This window comes from Cololabis saira, chromosome 1, assembly GCF_033807715.1.
Source record: "Cololabis saira isolate AMF1-May2022 chromosome 1, fColSai1.1, whole genome shotgun sequence".
In the NCBI taxonomy this organism is placed as follows: Eukaryota; Metazoa; Chordata; class Actinopteri; order Beloniformes; family Belonidae; genus Cololabis; species Cololabis saira.
This window is the reverse complement of record NC_084587.1, coordinates 49,891,258-49,911,058: the sequence shown is the minus strand read 5'-3', so window position 1 is coordinate 49,911,058 and position 19,801 is coordinate 49,891,258. Positions and strand designations below refer to the sequence as shown.

The following is a 19,801-nucleotide window of genomic DNA, read 5'->3' as shown; positions in this document are numbered from 1 at the left end:
TGGAGGACATTTGTCAAGGGCCCATGCACCCTAGAGGAGCAAAGGGCTTAACTCAAGTAAAGCCTGGTTTATGGCTCTGCGTTAAACCAACGCCGTAGGGCACGCGCAGAGCTGGGTAGAGGCGCCAAAAATTGTACTCAAGTAAAAGTACTGTTACTTCAGAATAATATGACTCAAGTAGAAGTAAAAAGTAGTCATCCAAATAATTACTTGAGTAAAAGTAAAAATGTACTTGGTGAAAAAACTACTCAAGTACTGAGTAACTGTTGAGTAACGTTGGATTTATTTTTTTAACACAACCATTCAAACAGACAAAAGTACAAAATAATAATCTTCAGGCAAATTAAATTAATAAAATAAATTAAAATTAATAAAACATAAAAAAATAGCTTAAATTAAAATAATCTTAAAGTAAATTCAAGTACTTTAATAAATAAAACAGAATAAAAAAATAAATTAAGCACAAGAAGCACAAAATTTCAAGCCTTCGTACTTTTCTTTTTTAACCAGGCAGAATTAGAACAAACATGAACTCATAGAAACTCTGTGTGTGTTTGAGTCTGTGTAAATGTGACAAAACATGCAAAAACAAATTTTCCACAAAGAATCACCCAGTGATGTCATGAGATTGACGCGTACGTGGATAAAAGGGATAAAAGAAAAGTAACAGCTCAACGTAGCCTAATGTAGCGGAGTAAGAGTAACAGTTTCTCCTTCACAAATCTACTCAAGTAAGTAAAAGTATAGTGATTCAAACTACTCCTAAAAGTACAACATTTCCCAAAACTTAATCAAGTAAATGTAATGGAGTAAATGTAACTGGTTACTACCCACCTACGCGGCTACGCGGGAGTCTCTCCGTAGCTACGCCGTAGCCTGACCTGCACCTCCCAAAAAATGGAACTACCACCCAACGCAGACGGAGAGGGCTGTGATTGGTTCGCTTGGTAGCAACGCATTTCCGGTTCCGGTTCGTGAAGCAGTCGTGAACTTTCAGCGCTATTTTCTTCGTGTGTGTGTGATTTTTTTTTTTTTTTTTTGGGTTGTTTTGGTTTTTTGCACAATAGTTGTCCTTATCTCTTTGATTCACTGTGACCGGAGAAACCGGAAGCTAAACAAAAGTATCAAGTAGTGCTCTGGGGGGGGGGGGGATTGCACCGCGGAGAAATGGAGTGACGGAGAAGTCCGAAGAGTTCACGACGACGGCTCTGCGTTGGTTTAACACAGAACCTTGAATCAGCCCAGGTTGGAGGAGTTGAACCTTAAATCAGAGCGGAGACGCCGACACTCACATCAATCAACACTCTTCACTCTGCGGTTTCCTGAGGAGACGCAGGCTGGTTTACAGGGAGACGCGGCCAAAACACGCTTTAGCACATGATTAAAATAAGAACTTTATTTATAGGACATTGATGGAGCAACTATTCACAGCAGCATGTGGCAAGTAAAAGGTTTGCTTATTGCTCAGTGGGTGACTGGCCCCATGTGGTTCACCTCAGCAGGCCCAGGTATCTCCGTTTCCTTTCATAATACCTGGCTTCAACACGGACTTGTAGCAGCCAAGTGTTAATATTAGACGCTAGTAGACAGTTATGCTCAACCCTTTTTATGGTGGCTCATTAAAAATACTTCAGCTGAGCTGAGTTTGAAAGGGCATTAGCAAAGGAATGCTCCCCTTCAAAACCCTACACTGCTTCTGATGTTGACAAATTAACAGTTTGCGTTATACAATGCAAAATGTGCTCGTGGGTGAGCGGCCGAGGGGCCGGCGCGCCGGCGGGGCGGGAGCTCCTGGCAGGGAATATCAGCCCCGCTCCGTGTTTCTAACGCCCTGCCTGGGCTGCCGTAACGCTGCCCTGCACGTTCACTGTCCCCGGCCCCAAACACAACATTACACTTACACTTCATCTCGCTCAAGCTGTTTCCTTTTAAATACTCCTACATACTAAGAAATAAAGTCGGCATCAGACATGACAGTTACACTGAAGTCTTGACTGAAACCTGTCATTGTGACCGGCGCAGAGACCGCACATGCTGATTTGAGTTTTTATATCCTGACATGGACAAAGTATTTTTTATCAGTGGACCTAGTGCTGCTTATGATCATGTTTGGGTGTCTTTCTCTGGTCCTCCCACTACGGAAGAGTACACTGCAAATGCTCAAAATCTTAACAAGAATATTTGTCTTATTTCTAGTTAAAATGTCTCATTTTTAGTCAAACAAATCTCATTGCACTTAAAACAAGTGTCATTACCAGAAAAATAACTTATTTGACAATTTTCACCAGTTTCAAGTAGATTTTCACTTAAAATAAGTAGAAAAATCTGCCAGTGGAACAAGATTTTTTTGCTTGAGAAGATAAATCTTGTCCCCCTGGCAGATTTTTCCACTTATTTCAAGTGAAAATTTACTTGAAACAGGTGAAAATTGTTTTAAGTGTAACAAGATTTTTTGACTAAAAATGAGACATTTTAACTAGAAATAAGACAAATATTCTTGTTAAGATTTTGAGTTTTTGCAGTGTATTTTCCAAGGGACGGTTGGCGACCCAACCCACACCCTGAACCCGGTACACATTAGCCCAGTCCTTTTCTCCCGTGTTGCTCTCTTGCTTTACATCACTGCAAATCTCCCGTCAGCCCTCTGAATCAGCGGTCTGGCGTAACCGGAGACGGCCAAGCCGTGACTTGTGACCCAGTAATCTCTACCACCCCGTAAAAGAGGGCTATCCCTGGATGCATACCCCGACTGGATGCAGAAATGCCACAAATAGAAAAAAAAAGCATTTGAACAGTGTATGAATTTAGAAAGAGAATTGCTCCAAGACTTGCCAGGACTTACGAGGAATCAAGGAACCGACCCACTACCAACAAATAAGACTCCAATGAGTTAGTCTGTTCACTCGCACCACAAAACCAAAGCCATTCGGACACTTGATGAGGATGGTGGAAGTATTTCTTACAGTTTGGGGGGGGAGTGATTAAGAAATCCCTCATTCTGGTTCGGTGTCAGTGTGACACACAGAGAGGGGTAATGCTGGATTTGAGGGTGTGTGAAATGCCAGAGAGGGAGGGAGGGGAGGGGAAAATGAGAGCGAGGAAGGTCCGGACGATCCAAACGGCTGCCTGTCCGCAGAGGAGCGTCCAGCACGCAGGCTTTCACACACAACTCTCAAGCTCGTGTCGTTCGCCGGAGCTCTGGAAGTCCAAGATTCTAGATCTCCTCAGCTTTTCATCCTCTTCTTCAAGGTGTTATCACTGCATCTTTAAGGGGTTGTGGTCCTGGATTCCAGAGTGGCCCGGAGATGCAGAAGACCAGCAAGAAGAAGCGTCTCTCTTGGACCGGCGGTAACCTCACAAAAGATCAGTGAGTAAGACGCACGCCGGGGTCAAGTCAGGTCAGGAGAACGTTCTTACAGAGCTGGGATCCTTTACTGTGCCTACGGGATACTTGTGTTTGCTTAAATGTCCTGTATTCTGTAATATTCTAAAGCAGCTTTTTTAGCCCAGGAACCCTTGGATGAGAGAAAAACAGAGCAGGGAACACCGCTTGGAATTCTTAGTTTTTCCCTTTTTTTAACGTGTCAAGTTTTAAGCCTGGCTTATAATAACTTTTGAATGTGTTTTATTCTGCTTATATCACCTTATTAACCAATTCCTGACTGGGTTATTAGCTACATGTGTTTATGGTTGATGAAACTTTGGCCTCGTCAGACGTGGAAGGAGTAACGTTAGGCCGAGCTGTAACGTTACAATCTCCAGCTTTAGGCTTCGTTATTGTCACTAATTTATCCATCAGGTCTAACTAGCGTTAAATATGAAATAGCAAAGTCAATTTCGCAACAAATTTTCTTTTCTTAAACAGCTAGCTAGCTTGTTTTTCCGCTCTAAAGTTGACATTAGTCACATGACTCACGTCATGGGAATCATTTATGTAGAGTTGTAGACTAAATAGTTATTGTCAAAAGTAGACAATTATCGACTGTTAATGGAGTTTTCTCAATCATATACAAATTATTTTGGTTAAAATTGCCTTTATTTCTTTTTTAGTTGGAGGACCCCCTGCATTCCTCCGCGGCCCCCCTAGGGGTCGCGGACCCCTGGTTGAAGACCCCTGCTCTAAAGCTAACAGGGCTGAAAACCCGGCTCTTTTATGGAATCATGAAAGTGGTTCTGACAGCGTGTAGGAGCCATACATTGATTATTCAGGTTTCTATTGGTTTGATCCGGTTGCCACGGTGATCGCCAATCACCTGCACTGTGGTGGAGAGAGGCCAGTAAGGTCATTGTTGTTGACCGCTTTTGTTCTGTTTTATTACTCCGATTAAACGTTTGCAGACAGTGTTCACGTTTTAAAACCAATAAGCGAGTGTAATCGGAAGGCCGTCGTGGCTGGGTTTTGTTATTAAACACCGTAAAACTTCATGCAAATCTACAGGAACAACTAACTGTCAAGCGGCTCTTAAAAGGACAGGAAAGCTGCAATACAGCGTTTATCAAAGTCTTAAGGGGACATAGAACCATGAACTGCACTGCAAAAACTCCAAATTTTACCAGGAATATTTGTCTTATTTCTAGTTAAAATGTCTCATTTTTAGTCAAAAAAGAATCTCATTACACTTAAAACAAGAGTCATTACCAGAAAAATAACTTGTTATTTGACAATTTTCACCTGTTTCAAGTAAATTTTCACTTGAAATAAGTAGATAAATCTGCCAATCTGCAAGATTTATCTTCTCAAGCGAAAAAATCTTGTTCCACTGGCAGATTTTTCTACTTATTTTAAGTGAAAATCTACTTGAAACAGGTGAAAATTGTTGTTTTTTCCAGTGATGAGTCTTGTTTCAAGTGTAAGGAGATTCTTTTTTGACTAAAAATGAGAAATTTTAAATAGAAATAAGACAAATATTCCTGGTAAGATTTAGAGTTTTTGCGGTGTGAGCACTGTACGCCTTCCTTTCTCAACCAAACGTGCGTGTGTTTGATTCTTTCCACCGTCTTTGAAACGCAGCAGCCGGACCAAGGTGGCACCAGACGGGATGGAGGAACATTTTTGGATCCGTGCTGATTCAGTGTTGCTTTGAACTTGAGGAGCTCATGTCCAGAGACAGATCAGTTGACCTCGCTCCGATTTCTTAATCTTAATCCCTCATCCTCCCTGAACCCTGTGTGTTCCCTTAGATTCCCTTAGATCTCCACCACGAAGGCCTGCTCCAAACACATGATCTCTGTGGTTTCTGACCCTTGAACCCTGACAGGTCGTGATATGTGCTCTAGTGTGAGGTGTTCATTTCTGCCATCTCTGTGATTCTGGTGAACCTGCAGAACTTCTAATGTCCTTTTACCCAGTGGTTCTTTGGCTATACTTTGAATTAACGCGCTAGTAGAATTGACATGTATATATGTACCTTTTAGCACTCCACATTCAATTACGCTTAAGTTTGTCCGTAAAACTTTAAGGGGGTTTGTTTCAGGGGGGAGGAATCGTTTTTCATCCGGTGGAGACAGCTTCATCTTCCCGGCGTAGCCCATAAGTCCCTGCTTGTCAGCGTACCACACGCACAGGCACATACATCAGTTCGGATTGTCATCAGAAGTTTTCACACATGTATCACTTAAGGAAACACGGCACTTATGTCACCTCCCATCTCACCCCGGTGCCCAGATAACACCTTAACATTAACAGACGTGTGTGTGTGCTCTTAGGCACAAGTACGTTTTGACCATATAGAAATGTAATTCTTGCCATTTTAAGAATGAATTGTGTACCTGCTGTACTCTATTGCCCTTACTTTGTATTATTTCACCTCTTTTCTTATCATTTTATTAGTTTTTTACTGTTTAATTGTGTTTTGCCGCTTTTAATGTTGATGTAAAGCACTTTGAATTACCTTGTGTTGAATTGTGCTACACTTGCCTTGCCTTGCCATAACCCGCCCATTCAACACCAGTCTTGATAACTTCACAGGTTGTTGGCCAAATGTTTGCAGTGTGCATACAGAGCAGTCCGTTTGTCCGTTGATGTGATTACCAGAACGGCTAATGGAGGCAGTAGTATGTGAGCCTGCTAACGCGGAGCTAAAAGCAGCAGGAATGTCCTTCCATGTTGTCGTGGTTCTGGATCAGTTAACCGTAGCTGCCGACGCATGATGACATGTGACGTTGTTTACTACTCAGGGAAGAGGCGCCTGTGATTTTCTCACCCCATTAGCCGAGCTGGGAATTGTGCACGAGAGGAGTGAGGGAAGCTGTGACACGTCCCTGCACTCGTTTCAACATCTGCCTCAACCTTATTCCCTCAGCCTCCACGCTGTTTTCATGGTTTCCCTCAACCAGTGTTGTGCAAGTTCATACTTCTCATGAACTAGTTCAAAGTTCCGTTCACATAGTTTAAAAATGAACAGTTCACATTCATAGTTCACCATTTTCATTTTGAACTAGTTCAAATTCAGTTAATTTCAATATTTTTAGGTGAGTACGAATGAAACGCCACCCTGTCCTAAAACTGTCCACTGTACAATCATATATAGTCCTAGTGGTTTTTCAACTTTCCTCAGAGACTGTAAATCTCCAACAATGTAGTCCATGATCAGTGTGTCTACCTGTTGCAGGTAAATCAACCCTGAAGGAGCAGCAGTGGGACTGGGGTCGTTCGGGGTTGTTGGGTCTTCTTGGTCTTTCCTGATGACTTTAGCCCCTTTCACACAGAGATTCCGCAATATTGGTGTAAAGAAGTCCTGCCAATACGCCGCCTTTGTTGGTTCACACAGAACCATACAACGCCGGCATAACGCCGCTCCCGTCTGTAAATTCACACAGCATGCCGGCGTTCCGCAATCAGAGGCGTGACGACAGCGTCAGCGTCTAGTGGCATGCCGGCATGCCGGCTGTGTCATTCACACAGACCCCGTTTCGGCTCTGTGACTACCTCCGCTGCCGGCTTATTGGTGGGGCCACTTGGCCCCCCCATTCCGTCTCCGTGACTTTCACACAGAACAGCGAGGCGGCTTAAAGGCGCAACGTTCCCGCCTCGAACTGGCTGTGTGAAAGGGGCTTTTGTTTGAATGTCAAGGACTAGCAGATATTTCCTCCCACTGGACGGATGCTTTAACTCCACATGACGTTTCAAATGTGAAGTTGACGAGGCAGACGCTCTGACTTGTTTTCTCAGTGCAGGTGGACATAATTTGCACAGAAATGTTAGATTTTTACTGTCGGACTCTTTGGGAGACGATGTGTAAAATTCCTGCAGATAAACATAAGCGGATCATCATCTGACGGCTCGCTGACGCTGCGTCTGCAACGTCTCTCTCTTCACTGGTCATGTAAAGATGCACCGGGCTCGGGCCACCGTTGCCATGGAGCTGGTGCCCGTTGCTATGCTAGTGTGCACTGCATTGTGGGTAATGTAGTGTAAAGTCGTCGTCTCGTCCAGTATTTTAAATGTGGGCGCCGCCCGCTGGTGAAATGAGAAGGATTATTCCGTAATAATTGGACCTAAACAGTGAAGCTGAAACTCACATAATCTGAACGGTTCAAATTCCAGTTCCTGATCTGCAGAATGAACAAGTTCAAGTTCTTTATTTGCAAATATGTTGCGTACAGTTCAACGTTCTCACAGAAATGAACGTGTTCAATGAACGCGTTCGTTTGAACGCGTTCATGCACAACACTGGCCTCAACACACAACTTCACCAGTGCAATTAATTCAAGCATCTGCGAAACACCTTATATTGGGAACATGTAGGACTTTCTTCTCTAAAGATACAGTTGTTTTTTTTTTATTATTAGTACAGTGAAGAGTATGAGAAAGACGGGTGACGATGACAGTGACGGTCATTTTTCTGAAGAGTACAAAAGTACACAAAATCATTTGATTGCTTGCTAAATCCTGCTCAATCTTGGCAAGTTTTGGAAAATTTGTTGACTCCCCGTAACGATCACGACCTCAACTCATCCAAGTTTTATGATCTGGTTTTTCACACTCTTTACAAACATCACTGAGCTAGCAGGACTGTTGCAGCTTTGTAAGAAAGTATTACCTTTGAGTTGATGTCACAGTTTTGGTATTTAGTTCCTGTTTTATTTTGAAACCCGTTTCTTTGTTTCAGTTCTGTCTTGACTTCCCTTGTTCCTATCTGCCCTGATTGTCTGCACCTGTGTCTCCTCAAGCCGTCCATCCATATTCTATACCCGCTTTATCCTTTGCAGGGTCACGGGGGTCTGCCTGAGCCTATCCCAGCTAATTACAGGCGAGAGGCAGGGATACACCCTGGACAGGTATCCAGTCCATCGCGGGGACACATATAAACACACAACCATGCACACTCACACCTACAGGCAATTTAGGCCCCGTTTCCACGTAGCAGAAACGGTGGTGTTTTCATGCGTTTTGGCAATTCGTTTACACGAAAACGAAGCTCAAAGTCACCAAAAACCATCATTTCTGAAAACTCCGGCCAAAGTGGAGATTTGGAAAAACTCAGTTTTCACGTTTGCTTGTAAACGGAGAGAAATGGACATTTAGGCTTCAGAACGTCACAATATGCAACAGAAACGTCACCAGCATCATGTGTGCGACCTGTGTTTACAATTTGTTTGGCCACCGTCAATATTTTCTTGTATTTTACCTGTTTTATATTCTAAAGTCACACTTAAAAGTAACTCCACTTCTCTCTCACTCCAAACCAAAGACTCTCGTTCATCTTGGAAGTAACTGGAAGTTACTCGTGTCATTTGTTGATGTTTTTTTCCAGGATTCTGATTGGCTAGCATGACTTTATCTTCTCGTTACACTGCCCCCTGTAGGTTTGGCTGCTCATAGCACCTTAACAGATATTTATGCAGGTTCGTGAAAATGATGGTATTTTTCAAAATGTAGAGGGGGAAATATCAGTTTTTGTAAATACCCGGCTATGTGTAAACGTGGCCTTAGAATCCCCAATTAACCTACTATGCATGTTTTTGGACTGTGGGTGGAAGCCGGAGTAACCGGAGGACACCCAAGCACGGGGAGATGTGGGTCAAAACAAGCGAGCCCAGATCCTCTAGGAGAGGTGGTCTCAGCTCGCATTCCAGACCTGGAGCGGTTTGTTTGCAGTGAGAACATAATCCACACAGCAACCGACACAACTCACTCATAACTCACTTACGATGCTCCATAGTTGTTGTTTTTCCCCGGGGTACGGAAGAGGAAACTCCTTCCGCATTCATTTCTGACCAATGAGAGAACAGTTGGTTCATGGCATTTGTTAACAGCTTTGAACCGCTACAGACGGTTGCCTTGTGAACACAAACGCCACAAACGAAAAACGAAACAACTGTATCGATTTAGCCCCTGAATGGGCCACAGGTCTGAAAGCAGCCTTAGTCTCGAACTGGATGAGCCATAAATTCCCAACACCAGTGAGGAAGGGTTCAAATGTGATTGTTAGTCGTTGTCAACTTGTAGACGTTTTTCACCTAATAGTATCCTCTTGTTTGTTGATAACATTTGGCTTTTTCTGCTGCTGTGTTTTTGATGTATTGTTCTCCATATGCAGTACATGCGCGCTGCAACGTTTTAATCAAGGCAAGTCTAAAAACAAACACAGTCTACCTTAGTTTGGTAAAGCCGCTCTGTACGTTAACGTTTACCGCACATGTAATAGCAATATTCTATATCAATATTTTGTCCATCCATCCATCCGTTTTCTATACCCGCTATATGCTTTGCAGGGTCACAAGGGTGTTTCATGAAATTGTTAAGAGTTCAAAGAGTTTCTAACACTGGTGGGTTTTCTCTTTATATGCAAAGTAACCTCGTATTCAGCAGGACAGCTGCTTTCATCTAGTCACGGAGTCAACCTGTGTTACGGCTAGAATATTTTAGATGTAGGGGTTAAATAACAAATACACCTACCATTTGTTAAGAGAAGACAATGGGGAGAAACAGATGTTTAGCATTTGGGGGTCTTATCTGTGATCTGGGTTGACACCCCAGGTGGGAGACAATCAAAGGAGATGTAGAGCTGGACATGTTCGGGGGTGTTTCCCGTAGCTGGCTCCACCAATGAGATTCAGGTACAGAGAACACCTCCCTTTTTTAGTATAAATTCAACTGGACTCATGAAAAGGTCGTGCATTTCTCTCCTACCTTGTGGTCTGAAAGAATTGTACCTCCGGCCGGAAAAACATTGTGCTTGACATATTAGGGGTCTGCTGGAGCCTAACCCAGCTAATTTCCAGGCGAGAGGCAGGGGTTCACCCTGGACAGGTCACCAGTCCATCACAGGGCCACATATAAACAGACAACCAAACACACTCACACCTACGGGCAATTTAGAATCACCAAAATGGACTGTGGGAGGAAACCGGAGTACCCGGAGGGAACCCAGGCAAGCACGGGGAGAACATGCAAACTCCACACAGAAGGACTCCCGCCTGGCCAGGGAGTCGAACCGGGAACCTTCTCGCTGTGAGGCAACAGTGCTAACCACCAAGCCACCGTGCTGCCAATTATTATGTACATATGCTAAATGTATCTCTCAGTTTAAAAACCTGGTGGTCGACAGATAACAGATATTTGAACCGTCCTGACTTCCTTCCACGACTCGGCTTTAGTACTGTTAATGAAAGACAGGCGGGAAGCACGATGTGTGATCTACCCCCCCCCCCCCTTCCCTCCTGGCTCCCAGACCTGACTGTCTAGTCTTGCATGCTTCCTACCTAGTCGCTGCCATCATTTCTATTTTGGGATGTGACATGTGTTTTTGTGTGTCATCATTTCAAGCATCTCTGCGCAGACGTGTGGGCATGGCATGAAGCGTAGCGGCATTTCTGATGCAACCATGTGAAGGTGGAGATCGTCTGTTGAGTCTTTGTGGCTCCACAAATGTCACGTCAGGTCAAACTCCCAGTGACTCCCTGTCGTTCAGGAACTTGACTTAGTTGGTCTTGGAGAATTACACATTTTTATTTCCACATAACACTTGCTTCTTAATCACACACAAGCCACCCGGCTAAACTACCAAACTACCAAGGTCCCAAGAACTCTGTTTCCCAAGCATCTAACCGGACCTTGGCAGTAAACTTTGTTCTTTTAAATAAATTATGCAGTGTTTATGAGAGTTTGGAAGATGTTTGTAGGTCCTTTTGCCTCAAGAGCTCTGGCTGTTCCCCTTTAATTGATGCTAATGTGAATAAATTCGAGATTTCGACTTTTTTTTGGACATTTCGACTTTATTCTCGAAGTGCGTAATGAAAAAAAAAAATTCCCCCAGTTCTAACTAATATAGATACATGCAGCATGTGTTTCCTTCATTCTAAGGCTTATACAGGACTTTTCATTTTTTGCGGCTCCAGATTTGTTTTTTATTTGCCGACCGCTGTGTTAGAGCAACCCAGCCAGCAGCGATGGGTTCCTGGGTCAGATTTCAAGAGTTGTTTAGATTTATACAAGTGTGTGGTGCAGAGATCAATTTTGTGACCCTTAACTATGGATGAGACATCCGACATGGGTCCTTCTTTCATTCTTCCGGTTGTGGTGCCCTCAGCAGCTGCTGAATCCACCTCCACCTAAAATCGGCTCTGTGACTATTTGCACGAGTCCTTTGTTAGACGATATCAGGAATGTGCTTATAAAACTATTATATAGCCTACCGGCTGGCTCTAAAATTTGATATGGCCTCATAACCAAGCCCTGCAAGCCATTTGTCTTTATTAAAACCCGCTACTGCTGGTCATATCATATGTCTCATGCTAAATGTTGGTCGGCGGCTCACCGTGATTCTGCTGCCACAAATCACAGACAGCTTTACGACGAGCAGCGGTCCAGGCGTGTCCTGCTTCAGCTTGGATGTCGGTCATGAGACAGATTTCCCGGCAGGGTTTCACCTGACACATATTCAGCTTGTGGGCTTGTGTGTCTGACAGCATGGTTTCTTGGGATGTCAATAAACACTTTCCAAATCTCCAAAGTCTGTACAAGAGGGATAATATAGAGTTAACAAAAGCTGAGATTTGACTATAGGGGGTTTGCATTGACGTCACTTCCCCACTGGACCAGCCCCCTTACTGGCACTGAGTGGCAAAAACAGCTGCAACTAGTGGAGAAGACGGGATAACAGTCCATTATCATCTCAGATTAAAGGCAGTTGGACTTGACAGTGACCCGTACAGTTACCCCAAGAACCAGTGGTCCATGGACATTAATATTTGGTACAGTTACCCCAAGAACCAGTGGTCCATGGACATTAATATTTGGTAAAGTTACCAAGAACCAGTGGTCCATGGACATTAATATTTGGTACAGTTACCCCAAGAACCAGTGGTCCATGGACATTAATATTTGGTACAGTTACCAAGAACCAGTGGTCTATGGACATTAATATTTGGTACAGTTACCAAGAACCAGTGGTCCATGGACATTAATATTTGGTACAGTTACCAAGAACCAGTGGTCCATGGACATTAATATTTGGTACAGTTACCAAGAACCAGTGGTCCATGGACATTAATATTTGGTACAGTTACCAAGAACCAGTGGTCCATGGACATTAATATTTGGTGATGGATGGATGGATGGATGGATGGATGGATGGATGGATGGATGGATGGATGGATGGATGGATGGATGATGGATGGACGGATGATGGATGGATGATGAATGGACGGATGATGGATGGATGATTGGTGGATGAATAGATGGATGGGTGGATGGGTAGGTAGTGTTATAGCAGCAAATCAATTTAAATAATCAAAATTTATAATAAAAATAAAGTGAAATAAAACCTAAAGTAGAATAATATACATATACACATATACAGTTGCTAAAAGAAAAATATTGGTGATAATTTAACAGAAGAATATAAACTCTGGCAAGGTGTGCAGGTGTGGTGAACCGCCACATAAGGTCGTTATTGTAAAGTTATTGAGGAAGGACTTTCTGAAGCGTTGTTTGTAACACAATGTTGTTGTTTTTTGGCATAAATGTATTGGACGTGATTGAACAAAAACCTCAAAAAGTGAAAAGCAAACCTAATGATAACTGACCGTAGTGACCAGAGTGTGAGAGGAATCTTGGACTGATTTGTGATGCAGGAGGGCTTCATTGCCACACTGTGACAGCTTGATAAAGAGTTGAAGTACAAAGTTGTACTTCAACATTATTCTCGACATTTCGACTTTTTTCTCGACATTTCGACTGTTTTCTCGAAGTGCATAATGAAAAAAACATCTTCCTCCTCTAAAACATTATTTTTATTTGTCTCCTGCATGGCCCTAATACTGTTCTGTAGATATCAGTTGGTGTTGCAGGCAGAAGGTTCTTTAGTTCCAGAAAAGAAAAAGTGGGGAATTGTGCTGGGCATTTCCAATCCCTCTGAAAACTGAGAAGTACGTTTTGACTCTTTTGCATGCAAAAGATAATAATATCATTCACAAATTTGAGCCATATTGAGAGTCTTTATTTTAAAGTGTCATTACCAGTCTTATTCAGGTATTGCAGTCACTTTGAGGGGTTAAAATGGGTTTATACAGAGGTATTGGATTGTTTTTCCACATCGCATGTGCACTAAACAGTAGCACACACATTTATTGTTGTTATGTTGGATGACTTTCTACGAGTACAAGGGCCTTACTCTCATAATATTACGATTTTATTCTCGTAATATTCCGACTATATTCTCATAATATTACGACTATATTCTCATAATATTACGACTTTATTCTGGCAACATTATGACTTTATTCTCGTAATTTTACAACTTTATTCTCATAATATTATGACTTTATTCTCGTAATATTCCGAGTTTATTCTCGTAATGTTACAACTTTATTCTCATAATATTACGACTTTCTTCTCATAATATTACGACTTTATTCTCGCAACATTATGACTTTATTCTCGTAATATTACGACTTTATTCTCATAATATTACGACTTTATTCTCATAATATTACGACTTTATTCTTGCAACATTATGACTTTATTCTCGTAATTTTACAACTTTATTCTCATAATATTACGACTTTATTCTCGTAATATTCCGACTTAATTCTCATAATATTACGACTTTATTCTCGTAATATTACGACTTTATTCTCGTAATATTCCGACTTAATTCTCATAATATTATGACTTTATTCTCGTAATTTCCCTTTTTTTTGTCTTGTCTTGTTTGGCTCTAATACTCTATCGTAACTTTCTATCAATCTAATCATTATACAAAAAACAAATAACAAAAACAAAAAGGTTGCTCTGAATCAAGCAGTGGCTAACTCCTAAAATCCTGTTATTTTTCTCACCAATCCATATCCTCCTTAACCAACCAACAAACCAAGAAATGACCGATATGGAAGTGACTCTTACGTTGCTGACAAATGACAACACTATCAAACACATTCCAAGTCTTTTTTGAGAACCCTTCGGCCTTGGCCCTGCAGAGAAAATACCAGCAATAAAATGGTCAATATATCATGGAAACACAAGTAGACGACTTGAAAAGCAGCTTTCACATAATTTGGCCTTGAATGGTAGATGAATCCGACGAGTGCATAAAGTGCACCGTTATAGTCCTGGCATCTGCTGCTTAAGAATATTGTACGAGTGTTTCTGGCGTTGAAAATAGTTGCACTCGACTGACATCATGCCACCTGTCTCCTCAAGTAAAGTTGATGTGACTGCTACAGAAAGAAACGCCATTTTGGACATATAAAAGTTCAGGTATTCAAGGTTGAATCCTTGCAGACTTTTGTTAGTTTATGTATTTAGTAATGTTTGCTAACGTCCTTAACGAAACTGGAACAGCCGGGAAGACATTTTGATTGCAAAAATTGCACATTTTTAACACATTTAGTTTTAGTTTTCTCTGCTGCACAATCTGTTGTTCTTGTGCACTTTGTCATCTGAATTTAATCACTAAATTATTTTCTTTCATACCTTAATTTTAATTAAAAAGTTCAAATGTTCCAGCTCTCTAATTAGTAATGAACTGTAAGGCCACCTTTCCACAGAAACTGATATTTCCCCCTCTACGTTTTGAAAAATACAATAATTTACACAAACCCGCATAAATACTGTTAAGGTGCTATGATCAGCCAAACCTACAGGGGGCAGTGTAACGAGAAGATAAAGTCATGCTAGCCGATCAGAATCCTGGAAAAAAAACATCAACAAATGACACGAGTAACTTCCAGTTACTTCCAAGATGAACAAGAGTCTTTCGTTTGGAGTGACAGAGAAGTGGAGTTACTTTTAAGTGTGACGTTAGAATGGGGGGCACGGTGGCGCAGCTGGTAGTGCCGCGGTCTCACAGCAAGAAGGTCCTGGGTTCGATTCCCGCCGGGGGACGCTGTGGGTGCTGGAGTGCGTGTTAGTTCCCCCATGACTTCAGTGCCCACACCATGGGTGGGGTTTGCGAAAGGATCTTTCTGTGTGGAGTTTGTATGTTCTCCCCGTGTTCCCCTGGGTAGCTAGTGTGAGCTACCCTCACAAAAACATGCACACAGTCCTGGGCTATACATGCCCCCTCTGGCCAACCGGGGCGCCAGATGGGGTGGGGAGGATCCGGCCGGAATAACGTGATCCTTCCACGCGCTACGTTCGGCCGGAGAAGCCCCACCCTGTCTGGTGAAAAGATGCGGCCTGCTCACTCCTCAGGTTAAGGAGGAGACCTGAGCTCAGTGCAGGTGCAGGGCCCTCCCGGGGTTGGTAGAGGATGGCAATGCCAACTGTCAGTAGGTAGGAGCACGGGGTGGTAAAAATGGGAAAAAAAAACGGGATAAAAATATAAAAAAAAAAAAAAAAAAAAAAGTGTGACGTTAGAATATAACACAAGAAAATATTGATGGTGGCCAAACAAATTGTAAACACAGGTCGAGCACATGACGCTGCACTGCAAAAACTCAAAATCTTACCAGGAATATTTGTCTTGTTTCTAGTTAAAATGACTAATTTTTAGTCAAAAAATCTCATTACACTTAAAACAAGACTCATCACCAGATAAATAACTTGTTATTTGACAATTTTCACCTGTTTCAAGTACATTTTCACTTTTTTCCAGTTATGAGTTTTGTTTTAAGTGTAATGAGATTTTTTGACTAAAAGAAATAAGACAAATATTCTTGTTAAATATTCTTGTTTTTGCAGTGTGGTGATGTTTCTGTCTCATATTGTGATGTTCTGAAGCTTAAATGTGCGTTTCCCTCTGTTTACAAGCAAACGTGAAAACTGAGTTTTTGAAAATCTCCACTTTGGCCTGAGTTTTCAGAAATGATGGTTTTTGGTGACTTTGAGCTTCGTTTTCGTGTAAACGAACGGCCAAAACGCATGAAAACACCACCGTTTTTGCTACGTGTAAACGGGGCCTAAGACTGCTGACTGGTCTCCTGTACTTCTGCCTTTTGCCCAGAGAGAGCTGGACGGACTTCTGCGCCTCCTGAATATGTTGCTCAATTAGTCAGTTGATCAGTTGGCCAGTTTAGAGACTGGCAAGTCAAGCTTCAAATGATGCTAAAGTCCTGGATGTTGAGTTTTCCCACAGTTGTCATATCCAGTGGATACACACTCACACCTGCTCTACATGCACCAGTTTATTACCAGATGGAATTTCCGGTAACACTTTATAATAACTATCCGTTATAACCGGAATTAATTTAAAGAGGAATGAGTGTTTACATGATCACGGAATTATTCTATTGGGATTTCAAATCTGAATAAACCAGCCACTTACTTCAGAATTAAGTTTAATTCGGAATGGCCATTTTCATTCGGAATTACGTGTTTACATGGTCATTTTTACTCTTTTTAAATCGGATTTAATTTGAATTCTGAATTAAAGAGGAATTAAACTTCCCATGTAAAGGCAGCCATTAATGACTTTAAGTTAACAGTTTGTTAAGGATTTATAACTATGCTTTATAGACTAATGACATGTTAAGTATCAGTTAATAGTTTATATATGTTATTGGGACGTTATTCTAAAGTTGCAACTATTCCTCATTTACTAACAGTTAATAAATCAGGAATAGTTGCAACTTTAGAATAACCTCCCAATAACATATATAAACTGATCTTAACAAGTCATTAGTAAGTAATTTACTAATGATCTATTACTAATTTATAAGGTATAGTTATAAATCATTAACATACAGTGAACAAGTCATTTATAACTCGTTAACTAACAGCTTGTAAGTTATCTATTGACTATCTATAAGGCACAGTTATAAATCCTTAACAAACTGTTAACTGTTATTTAGCAAGTAATTTATAACTCATTAACTATCAGTTTATTAATGACCTATTAACTATCTATAAGGCATCATTATGAATCATTAACAGACTGTTAACAAATACTTAATAGCTTATTAATTAACTGTTTACTAATGATCTATTAACTAGTTATAACGGATAGTTATTATAAAGGAGCACAAGTCTTTTCCTGACCCTGCACCCCAACCTGGGACTTGCTGATTGGGCCGGAGCTTCGGGAGCTGCGTGCTGGCCTGCGGTCCCCACCCCTGGTCATCCCGTTGCTGCTTCCACCTGCCTGCGGTCCCCACCCCTGGTCATCCCGTTGCTGCTTCCACCTGCCTGCTGTGCTGTTGCCATCCCTGACCAACCAGTCTGGCCCTCGGCAGGAGGGTCCCCCCTTATGAGCCTGGTCCTGCTCAAGGTTTCTTCCCTCCTAAAGGGGAGTTTTTCCTTTTCCTTTCCTACTTAAGGTTTTTCTCCCACTAGGGGAGTTTTTACCTGCCATTGTTTATGTAATAACTGCTCGGGGGTCATGTTCTGGGTATGGGTCTCTGTAAAGCGTCTAGAGACAACTCTGTTGTATTAGACGCTATATAAATAAAATTGAATTGAATTGAAAAAATTAAAGTGTTACCGAATTTCCAAAATGAATCAAACATCTTGTGTCACAAAGGGAGTCACACGCAAGGCTACTTTTAAAGTACTTTTACAAGTCCATCACCGATGAGCACATACAGTATATACAGAAGAGTATTAGGGCCAGGCAGGAGAAAAATAAAAATAATATTTTAGAGGAGGAAGATTTTTTTTCATTATGCACTGTGAGAAAAAAGTCGAAATGTCGAGAATAAAGGCAAAATTTCGACTTTATTCACGAAATTTTGACTTTATTCTTGAAATTTTATTTCAACATTTCAACATTAAACATTTTGACCTTTTTCTCGAAGTGCACAATAAAGTCGAAATGTCGAGATTAATGTTGAAGTACAATTTCGAGAAAAAAGTCAAAATGTTGAGAAAAAAGTCAAAATTTCCTGAATAAAGTTGAAATGTTGAGAAAAAAGACGAAATTTCGACTTTATTCACAAAATTTCGACTTTATTCTTGAAATTGTATTTCAACATTAATTTTGACATTTCAACTTTTTTCTCAAAATTGTTATTTCAACATTAATCTCGACATTTCGACTTTTTTCTCGACATTTCGACTTTTTTCTCAAAGTGCACAATAAAAAAAAATCTTCCCCTCTCAAATATTTTTTTTCCTGCATGGCTCTAATACTCTTCCGTACATATATGTATGATGTGATGAAGTTTGATCAGACACCTGGAACCCTTGTGAAACAGTAGCACGTTGCAAAATAAGAGAAGATAAGATAGTCCTTTATTGATCCCCAGAGGGGGAATTCAGCTGCTGCAGCAGCTCCGAGTCTGACAACTTACAGCTTAACTTTGTTTGGTTTTTTTATGACTGATATAAAAAAAGCTTAGCCTTTGGTGACATAGTTAAAGAAGAATAAATCTGTCTTGCTGTCTATGAAACATACACTCATACCTGTGCGCTTGGCTCAATGGCCACTCGCAAATAAAGTTCAACCCCTGACCTTCAGGTTAAGAGGGAGCAGCAGTGCAAACTAATTACAGTAGCACACGACCACATAGCAGCCGTCTGATTACATTCTGTTCTCACCCTCTCACCAGCTCCTCTTTCTTTCTCATGTAGCACACACATTACATAATTACACTTTACATGGTTATTTCAGTATATTCTGGGGCAGCATAAGTCCCAAAAGCATTTAGCATATGTTCAACCCTATAATGCCAGATGGATCATATTTGATGCATCAATTCTGAGACCTCCACTGCAAAAACTCAAAATCTTAACAAGAATATTTGTCTTATTTCTAGTTAAAATTTCTATTTTTTAGTCAAAAAAAATCTAATTACACTTAAAACAAGAGTCATTACCAGAAAAATAACTTGTTATTTGACAATTTTCACCTGTTTCAAGTAAATTTTCACTTAAAATAAGTAAAAAAATCTGCCAGTGGAACAAGATTTTTTTGCTTGTAATGAGAAGATAAATCTTGTCCCACTGGCAGATTTTTCTACTTATTTCAAGTGAAAATTTACTTGAAACAGGTGAAAATTGTCAAATAATTAGTTATTTTTCTGGTAATGAGTCTTGTTTTAAGTGTAATGAGATTTTTTGACTAAAAATGAGAAATTTTAACTAGATAGGGGGTAGGATTTAATACGTTTTTACTTCTTCCTATTCCTTTTCGAGCATGTTAATTATGGTGGATGCATGTATTTATTTATATTTTTGTTTTGTTTTCTTATTTACATTTATTTATTATTAATTATTATTGTTTTGTTTTGTATTCACCACTGTTTCATGTTCAAATAAAAAAAAAAGTCAATTCAATACATCCATATGGGACAAAAATATACGTAGGGAGCTATCTCGTCGTAATGTCTGTCACATAAATTCATATTTTCTAAACCACTTGTCGGGACAATCTAGATTTATTGGTATACACAGTCTTCCCTTATCCTAAACAATATA

General features: G+C 40.9%; 1 protein-coding gene across 3 annotated transcripts in view; it reads left to right on the top strand.

Moving 5' to 3' along the window:
* Window positions 1-3,208: 3,208 nt before the first annotated feature.
* Window positions 3,209-19,801, top strand: part of LOC133447198 (uncharacterized) — a 68,150-nt gene continuing 51,557 nt past the window's right edge. For all 3 annotated transcript variants that reach the window (XM_061725757.1, XM_061725748.1, XM_061725740.1), the window contains exon 1: window positions 3,209-3,367. In XM_061725757.1, coding sequence (XP_061581741.1) covers window positions 3,306-3,367 — 62 coding nt within the window. In that variant the 5' untranslated portion in view covers window positions 3,209-3,305. The remainder of the gene's footprint in view (window positions 3,368-19,801) is intronic.